The sequence below is a fragment of the Oncorhynchus mykiss genome, chromosome 10 (genome assembly GCF_057628025.1).
Source record: "Oncorhynchus mykiss isolate SJ-2025 chromosome 10, ASM5762802v1, whole genome shotgun sequence".
In the NCBI taxonomy this organism is placed as follows: domain Eukaryota; kingdom Metazoa; phylum Chordata; class Actinopteri; order Salmoniformes; family Salmonidae; genus Oncorhynchus; species Oncorhynchus mykiss.
In genome coordinates this window covers 72,448,764-72,473,845 of record NC_143031.1, presented here as the reverse complement: position 1 = coordinate 72,473,845, position 25,082 = coordinate 72,448,764, and the positions used below count along the sequence as shown (strand labels likewise).

Genomic DNA, 25,082 nt, shown 5'->3' with positions numbered 1-25,082 from the left:
GAGGCTGTATACAAGGGGTACAGGTACAGAGTCAATGTGGAGGCTGTATACAAGGGGTACAGGTACAGAGTCAATGTGGAGGCTGTATACAAGGGGTACAGGTACAGAGTCAATGTGCGGGGGTACAGATGAGTTGAGGTAATTGAGATAATATGTATATGTAGATAGTTAGTGGCTATTCGTAGATAATAAAAAGACAATAGCAGCGGGGGGGGGGGGGGGGGGGGGGGCAATGCAAAATAAAGGGTTTTAATGACAAACTTACAAATGCAAAGTCAAACTGTAGGTCTTTTGTTTTAACTCTATCAGGGCATATATTTTTAATTATTGGTCACATAGACGTGATTTATACACCATTTTAGAAGCAACCTACACCATTTCCGTGGTTGCGGGTGCTTCTAGCTCCGACAGTGCAGTAATATCTAATTACACAGCATATACCCAATACACACAAATCTAAGTAGGAAGGAATTAAGACTATATACATATGGACAAGCAATGTCAGAGCTGAACAGACTAAGATACAGTAGAATAGTATAGAAAACAGTATATACACATGAAATGAGTAATGCCAGATATGTAGACATTATTAAAGTGACTAGTGTTCCATTCCTTAAAGTGGCCAGGGATTTCTAGTCTATGCCTATAGGCAGCAGCCTCTAATGTGCTAGTGATGGCTGTTTAACAGTCTGATGGCCTTGAGATAAAAGCTGTTTTTCAGTCTCTCGGTCCCAGCTTTGATGCACCAATACTGACTGACCTTGTCTTCTGGATGATAACGGGGTGAACAGGCAGTGGCTCAGGTGGTTGATGTCCTTGATGATCTTTTTGGCTACACGATTTCACCAAGAACTCGCCACGTTTTTGCCATCCCAGACAAATGTTCATGATCGGGTGAAATCCTATGAACTTGGGCTAGGATCACTATGTCAGGACTGGCGTAGTTTGAGCGGGTCAAGAACGCACCGATGATGGCTGTTCCGTTCTCCAGATCCCTGGCGGATGTCCTGATCATTTTCTGACAGACATTTTGGTCATACATCTTGTAGTGAGCAGTGTTACAACGTGATTGGGCAAGGACTACCACCAATAGCCAATAAGCACTCAGGTGTGATACCAAAACATTTATGGCAAAGAAACAGCAACACTCACAGTGCGGACCGACGTGATGGGAGACAAATTGGTGGAGCTGTGGAGTGAACGTGGCTGCATTTTCAATAATACAAGTTTCATATTACCTCCAACTTCCTCTGTAGAATAGAAACTGCATATTGTCCACGTCTACCAGCCATTTGTGGGTCCATATTCTGCACCTCTGGGTCCATATTTCTGTACCTCTGGGTCCATATTTCTGCACCTCTGGGTCCATATTTCTGCACCTCTGGGTCCATATTTCTGCACCTCTGGGTCCATATTTCTGCACTTCTGGGTCCATATTTCTGCACCCCTGGGTCCATATTTCTGCACCTCTGGGTCCATATTTCTGCACCTCTGGGTCCATATTTCTGCACCTCTGGGTCCATATTTCTGCACCTCTGGGTCCATATTTCTGCACTTCTGGGTCCATATTTCTGCACCCCTGGGTCCATATTTCTGCACCTCTGGGTCCATATTTCTGCACCTCTGGGTCCATATTTCTGCACCTCTGTTTTTAAACAAAGTTCCATGGAACTTGGATAGTCTTCAGCTGCTCTCCGTGTGGAAAACCACCAATGCAGCGCAGATGCTGTTAATTTAAACCATAATGAGGCCACTCAGGCCAGGTGACCTTTAGAGCAGGTGGTTATGGGCCGTGTAGTCTTTACCATGGCATCCATCTTAGGCAGTGGTGTGAAGTACTCAAGTAAAAATACTTTTAACTACTACTTAAGTTGTTTTTTCATGTATCTGTACTTTACTGTTTTTACTCCTTACATTTACCCTGACACCTAAAAGTACTTGTTACATTTTGAATGCTTAGCAGGAGAGGAAAATTGTCTAATTCACACACTTATCAAGGGAACATCCCTGGTCATCCCTAGTGCCTCTGATCTGGCAGACTCACTAAACACAAGTGCTTCATTTGTAAATTATGTCTGATTATTGAACTGTGCCCCTGGCTATCCGTAAATTTAAAAAACAAGAAAATCGTGTCATCTGGTTTGCTTAATATAAGACATTTTAAATGATTTATACTTTTGATACTTAAGTACATTTAAAACAAAATACTTTTAGACTTTTACTCAAGTAGTATTTTACGGAGTGACTTTCACTGGAGTAATTCTCTTTTAAGGTATTTTTACACTAGTATGAAACATTGGGTACTTTTTCCACCACTGATCTTAGGGTAGACACCTCCTGTGACAGCACAAGTCTTACTGTGTGGCATGCCCGCAGGTGCAGGGGCTTGTCACATGTGTGTGGTAGTATGAAACATTGGGTACTTTTTCCACCACTGATCTTAGGGTAGACACCTCCTGTGACAGCACAAGGCTTACTGTGTGGCATGCCAGCAGGTGCAGGGGCTTGTCACATGTGTGTGGTAGTATGAAACATTGGGTACTTTTTCCACCACTGATCTTAGGGTAGACACCTCCTGTGACAGCACAAGGCTTACTGTGTGGCATGCCCGCAGGTGGAGGGGCTTGTCACATGTGTGTGTGGTAGTATGAAACATTGGGTACTTTTTCCACCACTGATCTTAGGGTAGACACCTCCTGTGACAGCACAAGTCTTACTGTGTGGCATGCCCGCAGGTGCAGGGGCTTGTCACATGTGTGTGTGGTAGTCCAACAGCATGAGAGACAGGGGTTTAAGCAAGAAACATTTTACTTTCATAAACTATTTAAATGTGATTTATTAGGATCCCCTTTAGCCGACGCCAATGACGACCGCTCGTCTTACTGGGGTCGGACACGTAAAGAAAAGATATTACAGACAAAATACTTTACAATTGACATATATTTAAAAACATGAAGTGTTTGTGTGCATCGATCAGTTCCACATACATGTCCGTATGTACACACAACAAGTCGGTCACATGGAGGAGAGGCGTTGTGCTTTATTCGTTTTTTGAAACAAGGAGTAACTCAAACGGGAAAATGCATCTCGGAATGACAACTTTGGGGGAAACTAGGAGAGCTGCCTCTTAGCCCACGCAGTCTTCTCCTATGCAGGGGAGTTGCCTCTTAGCCCACGCAGTCTTCTCCTATGCAATGGAGTTGCCTCTTACCCCACGCAGTCTTCTCCTATGCAATGGAGTTGCCTCTTACCCCACGCAGTCTTCTCCTATGCAATGGAGTTGCCTCTTACCCCACGCAGTCTTCTCCTATGCAATGGAGTTGCCTCTTACCCCACGCAGTCTTCTCCTATGCAATGGAGCTGCCTCTTACCCCACACAGTCTTCTCCTATGCAATGGAGTTGCCTCTTACCCCACGCAGTCTTCTCCTATGCAATGGAGCTGCCTCTTAGCCCACGCAGTCTTCTCCTATGCAATGGAGCTGCCTCTTAGCCCACGCAGTCTTCTCCTATGCAATGGAGTTGCCTCTTACCCCACACAGTCTTCTCCTATGCAATGGAGCTGCTTCTTAGCCCACGCTGTCTTCTCCTATGCAATGGAGTTGCCTCTTACCCCACGCAGTCTTCTCCTATGCAATGGAGTTGCCTCTTACCCCACGCAGTCTTCTCCTATGCAATGGAGTTGCCTCTTACCCCACACAGTCTTCTCTTATGCAATGGAGTTGCCTCTTACCCCACGCAGTCTTCTCCTATGCAATGGAGTTGCCTCTTACCCCACGCAGTCTTCTCCTATGCAATGGAGCTGCTTCTTAGCCCACGCTGTCTTCTCCTATGCAATGGAGTTGCCTCTTAGCCCACACAGTCTTCTCCTATGCAATGGAGTTGCCTCTTACCCCACACAGTCTTCTCTTATGCAGGGGAGCTAATGTAGCACATGGGGATGTGTGAAGCCCCAGACTGAAGTGTCCCCAACCTGAAGTGTCCCCAGCCTGAAGTGTCCCTACTTGCGCCGCCGAATAACTAGCTTTTCGCATGTAGCAACTGGCAAGACACTTCGGGAGGGAGGTCACATGTGCTAGTAAAGCAGAGGTCCTGGTTCCGAGCCTCGGTGTGAGCCCAATCAGGAGGAAGTGGTACCCGCTAAGCACCGTGACATCCATTATACTAACCCCTAACCCCTGTAAAGCTGTTTGTGGCTGCTGTGCCAGGAGTCTACTAAACGTAGCTCACAGCAATAGCACCCACTAGAGCTTTTACTAGCAGTTCCACTCTTGTGTTGGCAACCCTTGATTGCAGCCAGGTGTCAGGGCTCCACATCTGCAGTCAATAAGATGATTAATTCACCAGAAAACCACACCCCTGGCTACGTCCCAATTCTCCCAAATAGTGGCTACATCCCACTTCTCCCAAACAGTGGCTAAGGAGGGTGTGAGAGGCACTTCCCTATCCACACACCCCTCAAGATGCCTCAACTGAATGTGGAATAAGGCCAATTCTATTTGATCCGGGAATTAGTGCGCTTGACATTTACAGGTAATTTCAGATTGAGCCGACATATGCAGTGTTTACCATGAATGTGGTCTCCACGAACATTGCCTGTAAAAGGTGCATAGCTGAAAAGGGGGATACGGGATGAAATACCGGCCTAAATGCATTAACTGAGTCACTATAAATAAGGACATCTACTAAATATTATTGGCGTTATATTTGATCCAACGTTGGGATGTTCCTTCCTTCTCCGTGTTATTTTGCTTCTTTTAATATGCTGTCATCCAGCCAATTATCACGTTTTAAGACAATGAGACTCTGTGACCTTTACACCCCCCCCTCCTTTTTTTATTCCCCCTCTTCTTTCTCACTCTTTTTCTTGCCCTCATGCCCCTGGGGAGCCTACGGTTCACCGGCGTAAAGCATCTCTTCTGGATCATCACTCTTTACTTCTGTTCGCCCCACCTCCTTATTATCCTCCCCCTCTCCCTCTTCTTCTCTTCCTTCCTTCCCTCCCCCCTCCTCTTCTCCCCTACTCTTCCTCTCCTCTCCTCTTCTCCCCTCTTCTCCCCCTCTCCCCTCTTCTCCCCCTCTTCTCCCCTCCCCCTCTCCCCCCCGCCCCTCTTCTCTCCCTCCACTTCCCTCCCCCTCCTCTTCTCCCCTACTCTTCCTCTTCTCTTCTCCCCCTCCACTTCCCTTCCTCCCCTCTTCTCCCCCTCCACTTCCCTTCCTCCCCTCTTCTCTCCCTCCACTTCCCTCCCCCTCCTCTTCTCCCCTACTCTTCCTCTTCTCTTCTCCCCCTCCACTTCCCTTCCTCCCCTCTTCTCCCCCTCCACTTCCCTTCCTCCCCTCTTCTCTCCCTCCACTTCCCTCCCCCTCCTCTTCTCCCCTACTCTTCCTCCCCTCTTCTCCCCCTCCACTTCCCTTCCTCCCCTCTTCTCCCCCTCCACTTCCCTTCCTCCCCTCTTCTCTCCCTCCACTTCCCTCCCCCTCCTCTTCTCCCCTACTCTTCCTCCCCTCTTCTCCCCCTCCATTTCCCTTCCTCCCCTCTTCTCCCCCTCCACTTCCCTTCCTCCCCTCTTCTCTCCCTCCACTTCCCTCCCCCTCCTCTTCTCCCCTACTCTTCCTCCCCTCTTCTCCCCCTCCACTTCCCTTCCTCCCCTCTTCTCCCCCTCCACTTCCCTTCCTCCCCTCTTCTCTCCCTCCACTTCCCTCCCCCTCCTCTTCTCCCCTACTCTTCCTCCCCTCTTCTCCCCCTCCACTTCCCTTCCTCCCCTCTTCTCCTCCTCTCCTTCCCACATATCAGGAATTCAGCAGCCTTCCACCTCCAATCACATTTTAATGGGATGCCGATATCCTTTTCCAGAAGAGGGTATCTGGGTCAGATGAGTCTTTCCCACACACACATACAGAGACACACACACACACACACACACACACACACACACACACACACACACACACACACACACACACACACACACACACACACACACACACAGCCCAGTGGAGCTGCCATCAGTCAAAGCGGCACGGTGGGTCTGGGGGCATTTACATAGATAGATGATGGAGCGATTACAGGGCACCTGGGTTATTAATCATGCTGGTGAGGAGAGCGAGAGGCCCACTGTGCTCCTCTATAGGGGTGGCTCTCTACCTAGGGTATAGTCTCTACTGTAACTCCTGAGCCTTGGTCTATGTGCCTAACCACTGTGTTTGATATAAGGCCTAGAAATGCCTGGTTTATTTCACTATTATCCACGTTTCCATCCACAGTTTTATGCGAGTAAAGTGATACCGTATTAAAAGAAAATCATGACGGCTGTGATGGAAACAGGAAGTTTCGGTACAATTGTATAAACGCCGACAGATAATTTGTTAGTTCGACATGGTGGGATCTTTTAGTGTCGGTAAAATTAATTATGTGAGAAGTGGTGGTGGAAATGCCTTTATGCCCAAATATTGATATGAGAGCCGTCGTATGGAAGTCAACTTGGAGTCACCCGATGATGTGGTGTGTGGTCTTCTCCTAGGGAAACCATGTAGTTTATTAGTCTACAGATGAGATCATTTATGATGAACTTCACAGGGTGGTGAAAGTGCACAGTGATGAACTTGATGGTCCTTTCCAATAAATATTGATTGTCTGATTCTGATAACGTGATGATAGATGCTTGATAGATGCTATGACTTATCCATAATAATCTCATCATGGGGCGGCAGGGTAGCCTAGTGGTTAGAGCGTTGGACTAGTAACCGGAAGTTCAAATCCCTGAGCTGACAAGGTACAAATCTGTCGTTCTGCCCTTGAACAGGCAGTTGACCCACTGTTCCTAGGCCGTCATTGAAAATAAGAATTTGTTCTTAACTGACTTGCCTAGTAAAATAAATAAAAATGTAGACCAGCCTTTCAGCACAGCCTACCTGTACTGTATCTGCCAGCTGTCGGTGAGAGCGCACGTGACCAGAGTAGGTACATTTGCTATTTAACGCAACAGTTTCTGTGACAAAAGTAGAGTTGAAAATGTGATGGAAACATATTCAACTTTAGATTATTACTCGGTACATGAAAACTGAAGCGATAAAACACATTTTGTGTGCACTACATCGCACACGGATTTTAAACCGCAACACGTCCGTGTAGAAAATGCGCATATTTTCTTTACGCAGATTCTAGAATCTGAACATTTGTCGCCAATCAGATGGAAACCCAGCTACTGAAGTACTTAAATGTCAGTTTCATTTAATGTCAGCAACACTTTTATGGACATTGGGAAAATCCTTAAAGTCGTCATATGTAATGTTTTCACATGGAGCGACCCCATGCTTCCTGTAAGTGTACTAAAACATGCCATCTTCAGCACTTTAACATTTCATACCACCCTAGTTTCTGGTGGTTTTATGAATTTTGAATCGTGAGTGGTGGCTCTAAATATGACGGGCTGGGCGGACGAGGTGATGGCCTAATCTACAGAGACAGGTGAAGTACTGAGCTTCTCCTGGCGGTTTGCTTTGTTAAATGCATCTGCCATTCCGTGACCTCAATGGGACGTGACACATAAACCCCCGCCCCCCACCCCCACTACTATATCCCACCACCATGTTTCTAAGAGGGAGACCAGTGTTTTGGCTATGTTGCTCCTGATCATCGTTTTTATCTCAACCATGTTGTGAAGCCAAAGGCACATTTTCACATGTGGACAATTATGTTATTCAAATTCCAATGTATTGAATCCAATGTATTGTATTCTAATAACTTATTCTATCCAGTCAAAATGGCTGCTAGGCCATGCCTTAACTGACATTGATAATGTTATGAATATCCAAGAAGGGTTGTCTAATATGGACGGACGGATAGATGGATGGATGATAAACGAGTGGATGAATGGATGCATGGGTGGATATAGATGGATTGACGTATATCTTGGTTGATCAGTCACAGTGACAACGCTCTATGAAGGATGATGCATATGGGCTTCTGGAAATGAAAAATGTGATGACTGGGAATTTACATTTGATCCAGCTGGCGAGATTATCAGTATAGGCTGCTGTCACACACTAGCGTACGGTCTCCCCACAAGCACAGCTGTGTCATGCCACAACAAGTCAACACATTCATATAAACATAGAGGTTTGAGGTGTGTGGGAGTTATGCGGTAGCCGATTTCATTATTTTAAATGAGTCGGATCCACATCTAAAACAACTTTATCGCCACGTTTGAAAAAGATTGCTGTAAATAATTGAATACGTTACTCTGGGAATTTTTCTAATTTGATAAGTGTAGATATGCGACTTGTCACTCTGCCAATCACTCCATTAGCTCTGAGCCTTGGTAGCGTTGCCCGATGACATCATTCTGTGTCCTTTTGACACAAGTCAATTTGATTACCCTAGGAGGCTTAAAACAGATTGGAGGCAACACAATGGTCTGAAATGATATTGTTTTAGAACACACAGATGGAACACTGATCTACTTAACACCTGCCTTCCTATTACGTCAGATTGGATTTGAGTGGTTAAAAGCAGAACATCAAAACTGTGTCCAACCTCAAGCAAGGCAACACTTTGTCTTGTCTATAAGATACAATATGAATGCTGTATGAGCAGTTCCTTTACTAACTACAGGCAGTTCCTTTACTAACTGAGGCTCCTTTCCTGTCTTCCATGATGTCCAGTCCCGGTCTCTATTCCAATGTCCACAGGCCACACTAACATACAAAATGAGCATGAAACCATATATCAGAGATGCATTCTAAACAGTGGACATTGGAACACAGCCTCCGTCTGCATAGCGAGCCTCAGTGCTGCCGCCCTGAAATACACCTCCAGTGAGTGACTTTGATTGGCTAATTCCTCAGTGGTCAGTCTGGGGCCTGCCACCGGGGGGAAAGGAGGGTTTAAATGATGTGGAGAAATGTCAGTGGACGTCAGGAGGCTCACCACCCCGATCAATCAATCAGGCTGGCCTGATCCCCCTGTGGTGTGTGTGTGTGTGTGTGTGTGTGTGTGTGTGTGTGTGTGTGTGTGTGTGTGTGTGTGTGTGTGTGTGTGTGTGTGTGTGTGTGTGTGTGTGTGTGTGTGTGTGTGTGTGTGTGTGTGTGTGTGTGTGTGGAATGGTGGGGGACGTACCCTAAACATATTAACTTTCCCCATTCATCAATTACCCTGGAAACTGGAGTCTGTCAGAGGGATGAGCAGATGGTGTGTATGTGTGTGTGTGTGCGCGGGCGGGAGCGAGAGACAGCAGGGTTCAGTACGCTCACTCAGGAGGCTGCAGGATAACTAATCAATCTACCTGCCTCAGAGAGCAGGAGAGGAACAGGGAGAGCCAATGAGCAGAGAGCAAGCCAAGGAGGTGCCTGCACATTCTTCAGGAAGGGGGTGAAAATATGATTCTCTGCATCCTTCTCAAAACACATTGGAGAAGGTCTGCGCTTCCTCCCTAATTTTCTCCAATGTGTTATAAGGAGAGGAGAGAGAATGCAAGGAATTGAGGCAAGACTTTTGAGATTCACTCAGCTTCTAAAGAGTCTATTAAATCAAAACAGAATGGGAGCCTTCAGAGGTTAAAACACAACAACATTTCTTCTGACCCTGCATGAGTACACATCGATTAATTGAATTGATAAAATCATGTTTATTGTGAGCAGCAAATAGTGAACTGAATATTAATTCAATCAATCAATCACACAGCTTGGAAAGAGAACTGAATGGTCTCCCCCCGCAAACATCTGGATATCGGTACTGATTGAATATAGTAGTCACCAACACTGTAGAATCCCTTTGTCAGTTTCGGCCAAACTCTCTCCACCTATGTCTTGTACAGCAATACAGCTACAAATAATTGAAAATGTTAATGCATTTATGTGTGTGGGCTGTAAAACATTCAAGAATTTTGAGGCCTACAATCAAATGCTCAAACATTCAGGCAAATGGGTAGGTCTCTCCAAGTGCCTGATTTCAATCACTATGGTAAGCAGGAAATGAACTGGCCCTCGAAGGTCCTACCTGGTACATAAAGGCTTGACCTTCTATGGGTCCTTCCTGTTACACCTGCATACGGGTAGCTGAGTCTTGTCTTGAGGAGACTTCATAACCTCAGACAATATGAGCCCAGGTGATTTTTTTTCCTCCCCCCAAAAAACGTTTTGAAGTTCCTTAAAAACACTTCTCACCCTGAAGACTAAACTACAAACTCCTTTCAGAGGGCAGATGTGTTTTCTCTCTCTCTCTCTCCCTCCTCCTCTCCTCCTACCTGCTCTTAAATGTGTACCGGCGGCTCTAGGCCTGTCATATAGCATCAGCGCTCCGCTGATTACTTCCACCTTGTCTCCCTCGTCAGGGAATGATTCTGACACGCACTCACACCCTGCTTTCTCCGCATCAATATGCGTGCGACGGAATAACTGCAGACAGTAAATAAATAATGAAAGAGGAGAGAGAGAGAGAGAGAGAGAGAGAGAGAGAGAGAGGGTGGGAGAGAGAGAGGGGGGGTGGGAGAGAGAGAGAGGGTGGGTGGGTGGGAGAGAGAGAGAGGGTGGGTGGGTGGGAGAGAGAGAGAGAGGGGGTGGGAGAGAGAGGGTGGGTGGGTGGGAGAGAGAGAGAGAGGGGGTGGGAGAGAGAGAGAGAGAGAGGGTGGGTGGGAGAGAGAGGGAGGGTGGGTGGGAGAGAGAGAGAGAGAGAGAGAGAGGGTGGGTGGGAGAGTGACACATCGAGCTTCCCTCTCTTTTTCTCTCTGTCTCGTTTTCCTCTCCTGTGTGGTGTGACTCACCCAGAGTGGCCAAGTGTTATGTCGTGCACTGGGGAAGGCGCGCGCACGTGTGTGTGCACTGTGCATACATGAACTATCGCCTCACAGACGGAGTTGGATGTGAGGGTGTAGGTTTGATGGAGAAAGAGACCATTTAGAATACACATTAGGATGAACATAAAACGGATAGAAAACACAGCAGCTGTATACTTTGAAATGAATAGCTAGCTAGGCCCATCCGTGTACATACAGTACATTAGAATGACCACATGACCTGATCAGGAAAAACTCCTGGCCCTAAACCACAGCCTGTAGTGATAAACGCATGTCTGGTCAGATCACGTGATGAGGAAAAACACCTGGCCCTTAAACTAAAACATTATTTTAGATGAGGTGGCAGTTAAAGATGCACTATGCAGAAATCACTATGCCAATTTCTGGTTGCTAAAATTGTAATAGTTTGCCTGATTTCAGTTTATGTAAAAAAATAAAAATAAGTATAGTGTAGAGAATCATTGTACCATCTAACTGCTGTTAAATATATTTTCTATAACCAACAATATAGTATTTTCAGCTGTTTGTGGCTGGTGTACAAAACACAAAGGAAAAGATGCAAAAACAAAACTTAAGAACGGGAAGCATAGAAATAACACATATAGAACACTGCTTCTTATACATGCTTTCAATAAGAATGAATGATCTATAAATCACATTTCTATGTGAATTTGGTCAGGTCACCCAAAAAGTGACATATTGCAGGTTTAAAGGAGGAAAAAACCTGCACCGTCAGGATACAGACGCATCACTTCCGCCCAACTGGAAACTCCATATTTCCCATCAACAACATTCCCATTCCCTGAGCAGCATTCCAGTATTCATTCATTCCAAGAAAGTGACTGTGCGTTTTCCCTGTGCTAGTCCTGTGTGCCAGGGATAACTTAACGGTGTGAGCATCCCTCCCCTGCAGTCAGAAATCCCTAAAGGGATTACCAGGAGGACCACAAGGACTCCAAATCTCAGTGAAGGGCATGGTTGGGGGTAAGCATCTAATCTCCTGGATGTATTCCCCCTGGAAGATAAAAGGGCATCACCATAGAAATAGAATCCATAGAAAGGGCTTGCAACGTCCACTCATTATGCCATCATGGATTTAAATGGAGAAGCCCGTTCTATATTCCTATGGGCAACTCACTAATTATAACAGTGTACAGTTAGGTGGTGTAGGTTTGTTGTTTAGGGCTGTTTTCCGAGACACAAATTTAGATTATAGTCTGGACTAAATTGCCTACTCAATGGAGAATATAATTTCTGAATGCAGGGGAGGGAGGGATGCTCACCCGGTTAAGGACATGTTTTTGGGCCCTAGGTCTAGGTTTCATTTTGATCCGGGAAAACGGACGTTAGAGTTTCCATTCTATGACCCAACCACCCTAATGAAATCCTATGAAGGGGGGCTGGAAATGATTTTGAACATTCTAAAACCAGATAGAAAGTATTTAGAAATGATAATCAACCTACATATTTTTAAACACCTGCACTTTTTCTGGCCCACAAATTGCTTTTGACAAACAAACCGGTCTGGAAAAAATGTGTGGCCCTCTGCTGATTTTTTAAATCCTCATGTGGCCCTCGAGCCAAAATGATTGCCCACCCCTGCTGTATAGAGTCCTCCTGGCACAGCCTGTCTCACCAAGTCCCCATCCCTAGTTCCATTCCCATCTCCATCTGAGATGAGCGCTGCACACATTTCATGGGAGAATACTCAGCTCATACATCTTCATCCCGTATACTTTACCTTTTTTCTCCCCCCCCCCCCACACACTCTCAGTGCAGGAGGGGGAAAACGGTACCACAGGGGCCTGAGGACTTTAAATCCCAGTTTCCAGACTGATCCAGGAGAGGAGAGGGAGGAGGAGAAGAGGGGGATTAGAGGAAGCCAATCTCTGATATGGTTTAATCTCAGCGGCCGGCGCTCCCGATGCACGTTATTTATCACCTTCCCATCACCGGCTGTGGCGGGGATTTGCCACACAGACGCATCTGCCGCGGAATGCACGCAGAACGATTTCCAATGTAGCTCTCCTCTCTCAGGCCTTTTGCCGCCAGCAGCTCAAGACGCAGGTTACGGCTGCGTGGGTTTCGTTACCGAGGAGGAAAAAGTCGGTCCCGGATGATTTCATCTTCCACCGTCTCCTCAGCGACCCCAGTAATTCACAGCAAACCCGAATGCACCCCTCTATCCCCTCCTCCACTGTCCCCCTCACTACTCTCGCCAACCCCCCCCCAGACCTGGAAATCATTCGGGCTGCACAAGCCATCTCAGGCGCCCCCCTCCCCTCCTCCTTCTACCAGTGTGACAAACCACATGGGATTTCACTAGTTCTTTAAAGCCTGCTGCCTCTGGGAATGACTCTCTTCCACCATGCGACATTTTAGTATTCCGGGGGAGACGTGACTAGGGATGCAACCAATGCCGTTTATATATCCTCTCCTCGTTGTTGTTTGAGTGATGCTTCGCAGCAGCAGCAAATGAGAGAGGAAAAACATTGCAGGTGAATCATAATCCAATATTTAATTGTACAATGTGAGGATAAAAATGTTGCGTTATTCGTTGACATTCAAAATATTTGTTTTTAGTCCTTTTTTTTTATTTTAACACATAAAAGCATCACAACAACAATATACAAATTCTTGTTAATCTTTAAAACCAAAACACATTTACACATGCAACAATAGGGTTTTGAAGACGATGAGTCATTTATTGAATCATTTTTTGTTGTTTTTGGAATGTGTTCACTTCTTGCTTCAGCTCAACAGACATTTGTTGTTATTGTGGTCTCTGCAGGAGAAAGGTATGGAAAGTCCCGTACTTCCAGAATAACTGTAGTCAGACAGATACTCACAGTGAACAATGTATATAACTGTTGTCAGATATGTAAACTGTACTGTTGACTTAATATTCCATTTGAATAATGTTAATTTAACCTCAGAATTCCTTTACTAGTATTATTAATAAGTCCCTTTTAGACAGCGTGGGTGTAATAACCAGTAACACTTTACTTAGTCTGCAAGTATATATCATAAACCTCATAAGACATTCTAACGGACATTACATGCTTATAACAAGTAATGAAGCATTATACCTGCTTATAAACAAGCAATAAAGCATTATACCTGCTTATAAACAAGCAATAAAGCATTATACCTGCTTATAAACAAGCAATAAAGCATTATACCTGCTTATAAACAAGCAATAAAGCATTATACCTGCTTATAAACAAGCAATAAAGCATTATACCTGCTTATAAACAAGCAATAAAGCATTATACCTGCTTATAAACAAGCAATAAAGCATTATACCTGCTTATAAACAAGCAATAAAGCATTATACCTGCTAATAACAAGTAATGAAGCATTATACCTGCTAATAACAAGTAATGAAGCATTATGCCTGCAGGATATAAGTAATGAGGCATTATACCTGCAGGATTTAAGTATAGTGTTACCTATAAGATGACCTTTGTATTTCAAACAAAAACCAGATGATGGTCAGGAGGTGGCAAGACAGTTACATGAAATAGCCAATCATAACACCATCTTTGAAGCGTATCAAAACCGAAGAGAAACGCAGTCTGGCTCGTAACCACCCCTTTGTGCAGTAACTAACACAACGATGCTCCTTTTTGTTTTCCAATAAAGTACAACCCGCTACACAAGACAATGTGCCCTGTTTTGGTAACGTGCTGGACAAAAACTGAAAGAAAGCCCAAATGAAAGCATCTAAATAATAATGCCGTTCTCTCTGGCATGGTGCGTCACTTATATGATACATGACATTTACCAAGGAGGACCTTATAGTTTCTCTCAGTCAGAGGCGCTCGCACACACAAACAGGGAATGCAAGCATTAAACAAAAATGACACATTTTATAAAAAATAATTCAGCTTCGATATAATAATTTGAAAATGGAAATAAAGGGAAAACACAAGCAGAATAATCAACTTTAAAGATTATTGCTCAGGGGTTGTGTGTGACGATCACATGATCAATCCCAGCAGCGGCCATCTTTGTTGTTGACGTATTGGAGATGATTGTCCATTGAGTCCTTTACATAAGATTGACTGTAAACTTTACAGCCAAACGACACGGAAACACATTCATATACACCGAAAATAGACATTATGATACTGTCAAAAGGTACAATAATTACACAGGAAAGGAAATTACAGAGTTAAACCAACACCATAATGTTTATCGTTTCATCTTTTTAGAGTTTCTGCCTCCTGGTTTAAAAACTGGGAGGTTGTTTGGGTTCTCTGAACCCCCAGTGCTTCCTGCAGTGATGTCATCAGAGTTCTAACTGGACCTCTGACCGCGTGTTGATGTCACTAAGGTCGGGCGCTCTAAAAGAACCACCGGAATGCCTCGCTATTGTTGACTGGTGTCCTCTGTAGGAGAAACGAAAAGAGCAAAGGCAAACGGTTAGCAACAGTTACCAAGGCGAAAGGAAAAGTGTATCTTTCTTCTTTTGAGCATTTTAAAACCAAGGGGAAAAAATGTGAGTACAATATACAAGGCCACTGGGACACCAGGAGGCCTACTGCATGTTGTCTGAGGTGGCCCGGATTTCACCTTAGAATCTTTATTTTCTCTCACAAAGAATACTTTGTTTGTAGAACGGCCACAACAGCTGAGCAGTCAAACCACTCACTTCTTCAACCCAGACATACCTTAGTTATCCCCACGTCTAATTTCCTCTAAGAGCGTCCCAAGGTTAAAGACACCTCCAGTACCTACCACCCACCTCCCTAAAAAACACCCACACCCAAATAAATCACTACACCATGATGAAATATTCACCACAAAATTCCCATGATGCAACAATGAGGCGTTTAATTACGGGAAGCTCCAGCCGCAGTGAGGGGGAACCAGCGCGTCATTTCAATTTGGGGCCGCGCCAGCCCCACTACACTGGAGTGACAGCCACTTCCTTTTTGGAAACCAACTACCATTTTTAATTCACAACATAAAAAAAAGTCCCCGGAAATCCCCATAACCAATTAGCTGTTTTTTGTGTGTTTTTTTCCCCTCCAGCTCGATGGAAACGGTGGTGTCTGATTGAAACAAAAAATCACTTTACTCTGAGCAGAGAGGAGTGGAAGAGAGAGGAGGGGAAATGTGATATTTCAATATGAGTATAATCACTGACTCTTCACAGAGGAGGTGGATGAGTGTCTTAGGGCTAGGTACTCTGATATAACCAAGATGTGGGCTGCATTAACAACAAGTAGCTAGCCAATTCTGGTGCTATGATACAGTATGTCATATAATCCTACGTGGGATGAGCTTAAATATTGGTACGCAAATTATGTATTCATTCAATCACCCGTTCATGCATATAACAAAAGATCCAGCAACATACAATTTATTAAACTTTCCTTCTGTATTTTGTCAACAAAACTGCCATGTGAGATATACCAGGTACACAACTTTATATTACAACATTATATTGCAACATTATATTGCAACAATACAACATATTGCAACAATAAACAAGGATGCAAATGCACATTTTCCCACCACAAAACAGGTGTTTCACTAGAAAGTCACACAGATCGGACCTCAAGAGGGAACATGGGTAGAGATCCAGCACTGTGTTAGTGAACCAGGTGATGGGTTAGCGGCCAAGCATACTGCTAAGCACTTGTGTAACAACAACCAACTAATTGATGTACCAGCGAGTCAGTCAGTGAACCAGTGACGCAGAGGGAGGGAGGCTACAATTCTATCAATACAGCCAAACACTAACATCACTGAATACAGGCCTACTCATCCAAATATGGAATTACAACACCCCCCCCCCCCCCCCCCCCCCCCCAACCCCCCCCCACCCCCCCCGGATCGCCTACATCGTAGAACAGCTTCTAATATATTCTGAGAGAAGCTCACAAATACAGTACGTTAGGCCACAGCAACAGGAGGGTTGACGTCATGTAAAGATTAATACTAGAGCAACCGAGGCAATCAGAATGGGTTACGATGCACAATGGTTTCATCATAACCTCTCTGGTCCGTTATGTCACCTGCCCCTTTCCACTTTACAAAACCCACACAAGCACAGTAATGTCTCAACTAATTAGACGGGAAGCATTCATACATTAAATCGCGAGACACCACTTTCCTACAGTGTGAATTCCTACAGTATACAGAGAAAGTAAGCAGTTGTACAATTAGAAAATACATTTTTCATTCCTACAAATTCCTACAGTATTTAGCTGGCTAATTGAAAAAATGCCACTTTACCACTTTAGTAATGTAGGTTAATTTACAGGCCCAGTTAATGGAGTTTACAGACTACCTTCCCCTCAGTGTAACCGTCAGCCAACTAGGAAAGCATTTAAAGTACATCTTATGGCAACATTATTCAATTAGTAAGGTTCAACACAACCATGGATTCATTTATTCAATTAACACACTTTTTTAGGTGGTTATTTCTCTGCTCTTTGGTTGAGTGCTCTGTTTACCATTATTTCAAGTGGGCTAAAACGCAGGATAACCCCACACTTACAGGAACCTATTCCCCCACATCTACTTCCCACCTGTACTGGCAGGCTAACGCTACTGTCGCCTGTTGGCGATACAAAAAGGCTCAATGAAATACTGGAGATCACAACATGGAAATGACTGAATGTCCTCAAAGCTTCTCCTCTGGTTGGAACAGAGGAGGGAATGGAAGACGGGACACAGCAGAATCCAGGAGAATGGAACCCGGTCGAGACCCAGAAAACAGAGAGTTAGCCAACATCATAACGTGTCATGCCTTAACAAATACTGAAGTAACATACTGAAAGAGAATATAGCAAGGCTGTGAAGGTTCCGAACACATGGTTCCCACAAACGTCTCAAACTATCTATGAATGAAGGTGAGTGTCAGAATAATGTTGGCTAATACAAGCTGAAAGAGTGAAAATGTGTGTGAAATTTGGAGTGAAACGTGGAGAAAGGGAGACAGAGATTCTTGGCAACAGAGAGAGCTACAGAGCTGAAGCAGACAGCTAGCGTGTGAGCGAGAAAGAGAGAGGAAGAGAGAGAGAGAGAGAGAGAGAGCGAGAGAGAGAGAGAGGAATAGAGAGAGAGAGAGAGAGAGAGATACAGAGCTGAAGCAGACAGCTAGCGTGTGAGCGAGAGAGAGAGAGGAATAGAGAGAGAGAGAGAGAGAGAGAGCTACAGAGCTGAAGCAGACAGCTAGAGTGTGAGAGAGAGAGAGAGAGAGAGGAATAGAGAGAGAGAGGAGTGGGAGAGGAGCCTAAAAGTAATCCGCAGTACGAGACGCATTTCCATGTTCACACGTAATTAAGAAGCGGCCCAGCCATGGGAAAGAACCTCCACCAGGAGCAGATCCTTGAAATTAAACCCCAAAATAAGAATGTGAAAGAAATAGATGGGAGTGCCGCAATGTGTTAGTCCAATAACCAGGATCTACATTCTAAGAGCAAGAAAAAACAATAAGCAACATGGAACCCTGTGCTGAAGCTCACTCCACCACCACACTCCTAAAACATGATACTTTAACAGAGGGCATTTGACATGACAGAGCCATGCCAAACCATGCTGTACTGAGCTAGCCGGGTTACACATCCACCAAAGTCGCTTGAACCATGCAACAAAAAAAAAGGACACTGCTAAAATAAATGATGGAGCCGACACAGTTTGCTTTGAGTGTGCAAAAAGGTATAAGCTTCCCTAGTCCAGAAACATGACAGTTTGTTAGGTAGAAGACTGAGGCAGTGAGAGAAAGGAGGGTAAAGGGGAGGATGTTTATGTTGATCCATACATTCGGTCATTGATCAGTCCCTGGATGGAAGTGAGATGCTCCACTCTCCACAATAATGACCCTGATGTGGGCGCTCGCCATGTCTCCGTTTTGTTAAGTCCTGCGCTATCGATCTATTTGGCGGTGGGGACTCTTGAGTGCTGCTTGCATTGTGTGTCTGAGACAGAGTATGTGTGTGTGTTCTCAGATTCCCTCGTTCTCCCAGGTCCCTTGCCTTGGCTCACTGCAGTGACCAGGCACAAAGGCAGCTCAATTAGCACAGCTCCACGTCTCCTCGCTCCCCTGCCTGCCTCCGCAGCATCCCATCGAAATCACTCCATCAACCCACCGCCAGAGAGAAAGGAGGCAGAGAGAGGGGGGGGGGGGGGGGGGGTGGTGGAGAGTAGATAAATGGAGAAGAGAAATAATATGAGGGAGGGAGAGAAAGAGATGGAGAAACGAAACAGAATGACACAGCATGTGAGAGACCAGAGAGAGAGAGAGAAAGGGAAAAGGAGGGTGAGGAGGGCTGATAGTGTTGCTCCCCTGTCCCCGGCGTAACACTGAGGTTTCACCTCATATCAAGCCAGGGTAACGCAGCGGCTCAGCCTCACGTCAACACCACTGGAACTCTGAGGCCGCCAGCGGAGCATAACTACCCAGCTACAATAACACACAGGTAAGGAACACAATGTGAGCCACTACTGGGTTGGACTTTAACCGAGTGAAGAGATTCACAACTCCCCTGAAAAATACAAATGACTCCAAACCCCCAAACTGGAAAGGCCCTGACATTTAAAGCAGAGCCACAGAGTTCAGGTAAATATCTTTAAAAAGGGACATGGGGGAGACAGGAAGTCAGAGTTCACACGGACTGGGATGTGTTCCGGGTTGCCCCAGAATAACATTGAGTTCACAAGGAAGTGTCTAGGGGATGTTGTTCCCATTGTGACTATTAAAACCTACCCTAACCAGAAACCGTGGACAGATTCGTGCAAAGCTGAAAGCGTGAACCACCACATTTAACCACGTCAAGGTGACTGGGACGATGGCCAAGTACAAACAGTACAGTTATGCCCTCCATAAGGCAATCAGACAAGCAAAACAAAAGAAAAAGTGAAGTCAAAGTTTAGACAAAGAGACAAAGTGAAGTCGCAATTCAACGGCACAGACACAAGACGTATGTGGCAGGGACTCCAGACAATCACTGATTATAAAGGGAAAAGCAGCCACGTCGCAGACACCGACGTCTTGCTCCCAGACAGGCTAAACACCTTCACCCGCTTCAAGGAAAACAGTGCCACCAACGCGGGTCACGGCCACTCCCGAGGATTGTGAGCTCTCCATCTCAAAGGCTGATGTGAGTAAGACGTTTAAGCGTGTTAACCCTCGCAAGGCTGCCGTCCCAAACGGCATCCAGCTGGCTGGAGTGTTCACGAACATATTCAATCTCTCCCTATCCCAGTCGGTTGTTCCCACTTGCTTCAAGATGTCCACCATTGTTCCTGTACCCAGGAAAGCAAAGGTAACTGAACTAAATGACTATTGCCCCGTAGCACTCACTTCTGTCATCATGAAGTGCTTTCAGAGGCTAGTCAAGGATCATATCACCTCGACCTTACCGGCCACCCTAGACCCACTGCAATTTGCATACCGCACCAATAGATCCATGGATGACGCAATCACCATCGCACTGCACACTGCCCTATCCCATTTGGACAAGAGGAATACCTATGGAAGAATGCTGTTCATTGACTACAGCTCAACCTTCAACACCATAGTACCGTCCAAGCTCATCATTGCGTTTTGGTCCCTGGGTCTGAACCCCGCCCTGTGCAACTGGGTCCTGGACTTCCTGACAGGCCGTCCCCAGGTGGTGAAGGTAAACAACAACTCCACTGATCCTCAACACAGGGGACCCCCAGGGTGCGTGCTCAGCCCCCTCCTGTCCTCCTAGTTTACACATGACTGCGTGGCCATGCATGTCTCCAACTCAATCATCAAGTTTGCAGAGGATACAACAGTCTGACTACTAACAACAACAACGAGACAGCCTACAGGGAGGAGGTGAGGGCCTCCCCCTCATCAAAGCGAAGGAGCTGATCATGGACTTCACGAGGCTAAAGACATTTGGCTTGGCCCCTAAGACCCTCAAACTTTTACAGATGCACCACTGAGAGCACTCTGTCGGGCTGTATCACCACGTGGTAGAGCAACTGCACCGTCCGCAACTACAGGGCTCTACAGAGAGCGGCGTTGTCAGCCCAACGCATCACCGGGGGCACACTGCCTGCCCTCCAGGACATCTACAGCACCCGGTGTGTCACAGGAAGGCCAAGATGATCATCAAGGAACTCCGCCACCCGAGTCACGGCCTGTTTACCCCGCTACCATCCAGAAGGCAAGGTCAATACAGGTTCATTAAAGCTGGGACAAAGAGACTGGAAAAAACAGCTTCCATCTCAAGGCCATCAGACTGTTAAATTGTCAACACTAGCCGGCCTCCGCCCAGTACATTACCCTGTACAATACCCGCGACCAAGTCGTTCTTTCTTTGGTCCGTTGCCATGCTCCGTGGCAACGTTCTTATCCCCTGCTTGCTGCTAACCAGCTACACAGTCACAACATCTGCAGCCAGAATAACAGCAAAGTAGCTGTTTTCTATTGACATTCATTTGGATACATCCATAACAATAAGCTGATAATGCCTGATTTTGCCTGGTAGACCTAGAAAAGCTTGCCTTCTCATCAGAACACTCTGTTAATTACGGATTGGATATCAAAGACTACGGTAAAAGCTAGCTAAATATTTGTTGGTAGCAAACTTGCCAATATGACAATCGAATTCAAAAAGATCAGTTGCTGAAAACAGCTGGTGAAAATAGAAACATGTGGGAGGATTTGACAGTTTTAGTGGCGGAGAGGACCGGACAAATGAATTAATGTTCATCACTCACCACGTTAGGACATCAGATGCTCCAAAAAAATGTGTCTCTAAAAACAAATCAATACTAGCTAACTTTTTTCCTCGTTGGACCTGCGTTTACAATGTGGTTTTGTGTAGTTGTTGGTTTAGCTTTCTGTGACTTTGTAGCGAGTATGGTCTGAATGTGTAAGCGCATATTGCATCTTGATTTCAAGGTGTCCTGTTATCTGGTTTTAATGTCCATACTAGAATACCCTTCTAGCCAATCAGAAACAAGTATTCAGCAATGCTGTGGTATAAATATATGTATACTCCGGACTCTTCCTAATATTTATTTATTTCTAAATTCCATTATTTTACTTTTTAATATCTGTATTGTTAGATATTATTGCACTGTTGGAGCTAGGAACACAAGCATTTCGCTAAACCTGCAATAAAATTAGCTAAATATATGTATGCGACCCAAAAAAATAGATGTGCACTAGTCTGGCCTTCCTCTCCTAGAAGGATACAGTGAGGTCCTGACGACAGCTGATGCTGATTGGCCATGGCAGTGTAGTTAATGGTGGGAATCTGGCGTGTCCTGATTGAGGAGGATGGGAGGAGGGGTGAGAGGAGGAGGGTTGAAAAAGGGATGAGGGGGAGGAAGAGAGTTGAAAAGGGGAGGAGGGGGGTGAGAGGTAGAGGGGGAGGAGAAAGGTGGGATGAGGAGTAGAGGGCTGCTGACTCATAATCAACCCCCCTGATCTGATAGTCTGTCAGGGCTGTTGTGATAACACACACCAGATAGCACCCAAACACATCCCTCCTCCCTTTCTCTTTCTCACATTCACAGTCTAATGCGCACACACACACACACACACACACACACACCCCCGGCAGGCAGGCGTCACACAGAGCAGAGTGTAGCATTGGTAGGGTCCAGAGATAAACCACTCAAGACGATGAGGACGATAATGGGCCACGCCGCAGCACCTCAAATTCAATCAACGGCCGCACGTCAATGTGAATGAGCGTAAAAGTGAAATATGCTCACCGGCGTGGGCTAAAAGACGCCACCCAGGGCCGGGCTTGAAACAACAACATCTAGGAGAGACGAACAGAGGGGAAAAAGGAGAGAGAAAATGAAAATACTGTCTCTTCCGTCTCTCCCGCTCTCTCTACACGGCTCAGCAGCGACGGCTGCTTCCAGGAGGAAGAGTCCCACTGGCATTCAGAGCAGCCCTACTTTAACCACAGACGGTGAATAAATTACCCTTTTGAACTTGGGGTGATTGCAAATGTGCCCTGGTTCCCTTGAGACATGTCTGGCACTAACCTTCTCTTACAATCTCCCCTTCCCTTCCCCAAACACACACACACACACACACTCTCTTCCCCACCGCTACGGTCATGAAACTTAATTCAGCCGTAATTACGCCAGACCATTTCTGAGCAGTACTAACTCCCTGCTCGACCACACACTCTCTCTTTATGCTTCTGACTGAACAGAATATTCAAGGAACTTTACTACTTTCTCTCCCTCCCTCTCGCTCAAAGAAAAAGAAACTGCGCTAGGGATGAAAAAAAAGAGGCTGGGAAAAATGTGTGAAGTGTCTGAAAAATCAGAGCAGAGGGAGAGAGACAGACACACACACAGAGACAGACAGACACACAGAGACAGACACACACACACAGAGACAGACAGAGACAGAAGCTTCTCAGGAGACACACATAGTTCATTGTCACTGGGCAGACCTCCTTCCCCTCCACACTCTCACCAGGGGAGGCTGAACTGAAGTGAATAGCAGTCTGGGGAGAGTGGTGTTCTTCTCGACTGCCTGATGTGCTCTGCTCCAGAACGCCTCATTATAACACACCGCCCCCATCCATACGTTACCCTGACACAGCCATTATTTATTAACGGCTAGACTGACTGGGAACCAGGCCACCTTCCAACAACTGCTGCAATCCTTTGGAGGAGTCAATCCTGACAGCCCTGGTGTTCTGCTAATAAAATACAACACACACAAAGCTATAGATACACACGTGAGGACACACACACGCACGCACCCGCTCGTTGACACTAGGCTAGCAGTCTCTCCCAACGCGCTGCCTCTCAACTGTAATTAAAAACACATTCCACACGCCGTAACAACTGCAACCCAAACTGAAACTCAAGTACAAGCGAAGGTCAAACTATTTGGTTCTTTTTTTCCGCCCCAAAGTTCCCGCTGCCACAAAGCCCAGCAACGCCACGTCAAGGCAAAGCAGGCTGCTACTGTCTAGATAGGCCCCTTCATCATGTCGTAACATCTTGAAATTAAACGGTTAAGAGGAGAATAAAAATCGCCTTGATGAATTTCTTTATGCTCTTAAGTGGAGGCAGACAAAGGTAAAGAGGAAGGATGTGGGGGAAAAGAAACTCAAGCTGTCAGAACCAACCAAAGTGTAGCCTAGGTAGGAGAGAGAGCCAGTCACAGATTCTGGGCCGCTCTCCACGGCTGTGTTCCAAATGGCAACCTATTCTCTATACAGTACATCGCTTTTGAACAGGGCCAATTGGCCTCCAGTCAAAAGTAACGCACCAAGTAGGGAATAAGGTGCATTTGGGACACAGCCCAGTTCTCCCTGCCTGGAAGAAGTTTCAGCAGCGGTGCAGTCAGCCTTAACTGATGGGTTATATACTGCCTGTCACGTCCTTCTGAGGGAATATTGGGGCGTTGCAGAGACTCACACCTGGAAGATACGGCAATCCATCACCACCTGCACTCTGAGGGGTGTGTGTGTGTGTTTACGTGCGTGCTTCAGATCTCATCGACGCTTCTAGCCAATATTCCAGCCACCCAACGCCTGCTTATAACCCTACTCCTCATCCATCCAAGAACGCCATCACGGACAGACCAATCACCTACACGCCATTGCTCCACTCCCAACACACACACACACACACACACACAACCTCGGCCGCCTTCCCTGCATCAAACGTCAGCCATAACGCAAACACCCCCCTTCTACATCTATCTTCAACCAGAGAGAATATTACCTACGCAACGATAACCATCAAAAAATGTACACTACACTAGATACACACGTTCACAGTGCAACAGATGAACTAGTTTTAGCCAGAACGGCTGTGCAGCAGCAATAGTCACAGTGCAACAGATGAACTAGTGTTAACCAGAACGGCTGTGCAGCAGCAATAGTCACAGTGCAACAGATGAACTAGTGTTAGCCAGAATGGCTGTGCAGCAGCAATAGTCACAGTGCAACAGATGAACTAGTGTTAGCCAGAATGGCTGTGCAGCAGCAATAGTCACAGTGCAACAGATGAACTAGTGTTAACCAGAACGGCTGTGCAGCAGCAATAGTCACAGTGCAACAGATGAACTAGTGTTAGCCAGAATGGCTGTGCAGCAGCAATAGTCACAGTGCAACAGATGAACTAGTTTTAGCCAGAACGGCTGTGCAGCAGCAATAGTCACAGTGCAACAGATGAACTAGTTTTAGCCAGAATGGCTGTGCAGCAGCAATAGTCACAGTGCAACAGATGAACTAGTGTTAACCAGAATGGCTGTGCAGCAGCAATAGTCACAGTGCAACAGATGAACTAGTGTTAGCCAGAAC

At 45.8% G+C, this 25,082-nt stretch overlaps 1 protein-coding gene across 2 annotated transcripts in view; it reads right to left on the bottom strand.

Moving 5' to 3' along the window:
• Positions 1–13,283: 13,283 nt before the first annotated feature.
• LOC110498626 (CXXC-type zinc finger protein 4) overlaps positions 13,284–25,082 on the bottom strand; it is a 31,265-nt gene continuing 19,466 nt past the window's right edge. For both annotated transcript variants that reach the window (XM_090187826.1, XM_090187827.1), the window contains exon 3: positions 13,284–15,185. In XM_090187826.1, the coding sequence (XP_090043952.1) occupies positions 15,141–15,185 (45 nt within the window). In that variant the 3' untranslated portion in view covers positions 13,284–15,140. The remainder of the gene's footprint in view (positions 15,186–25,082) is intronic.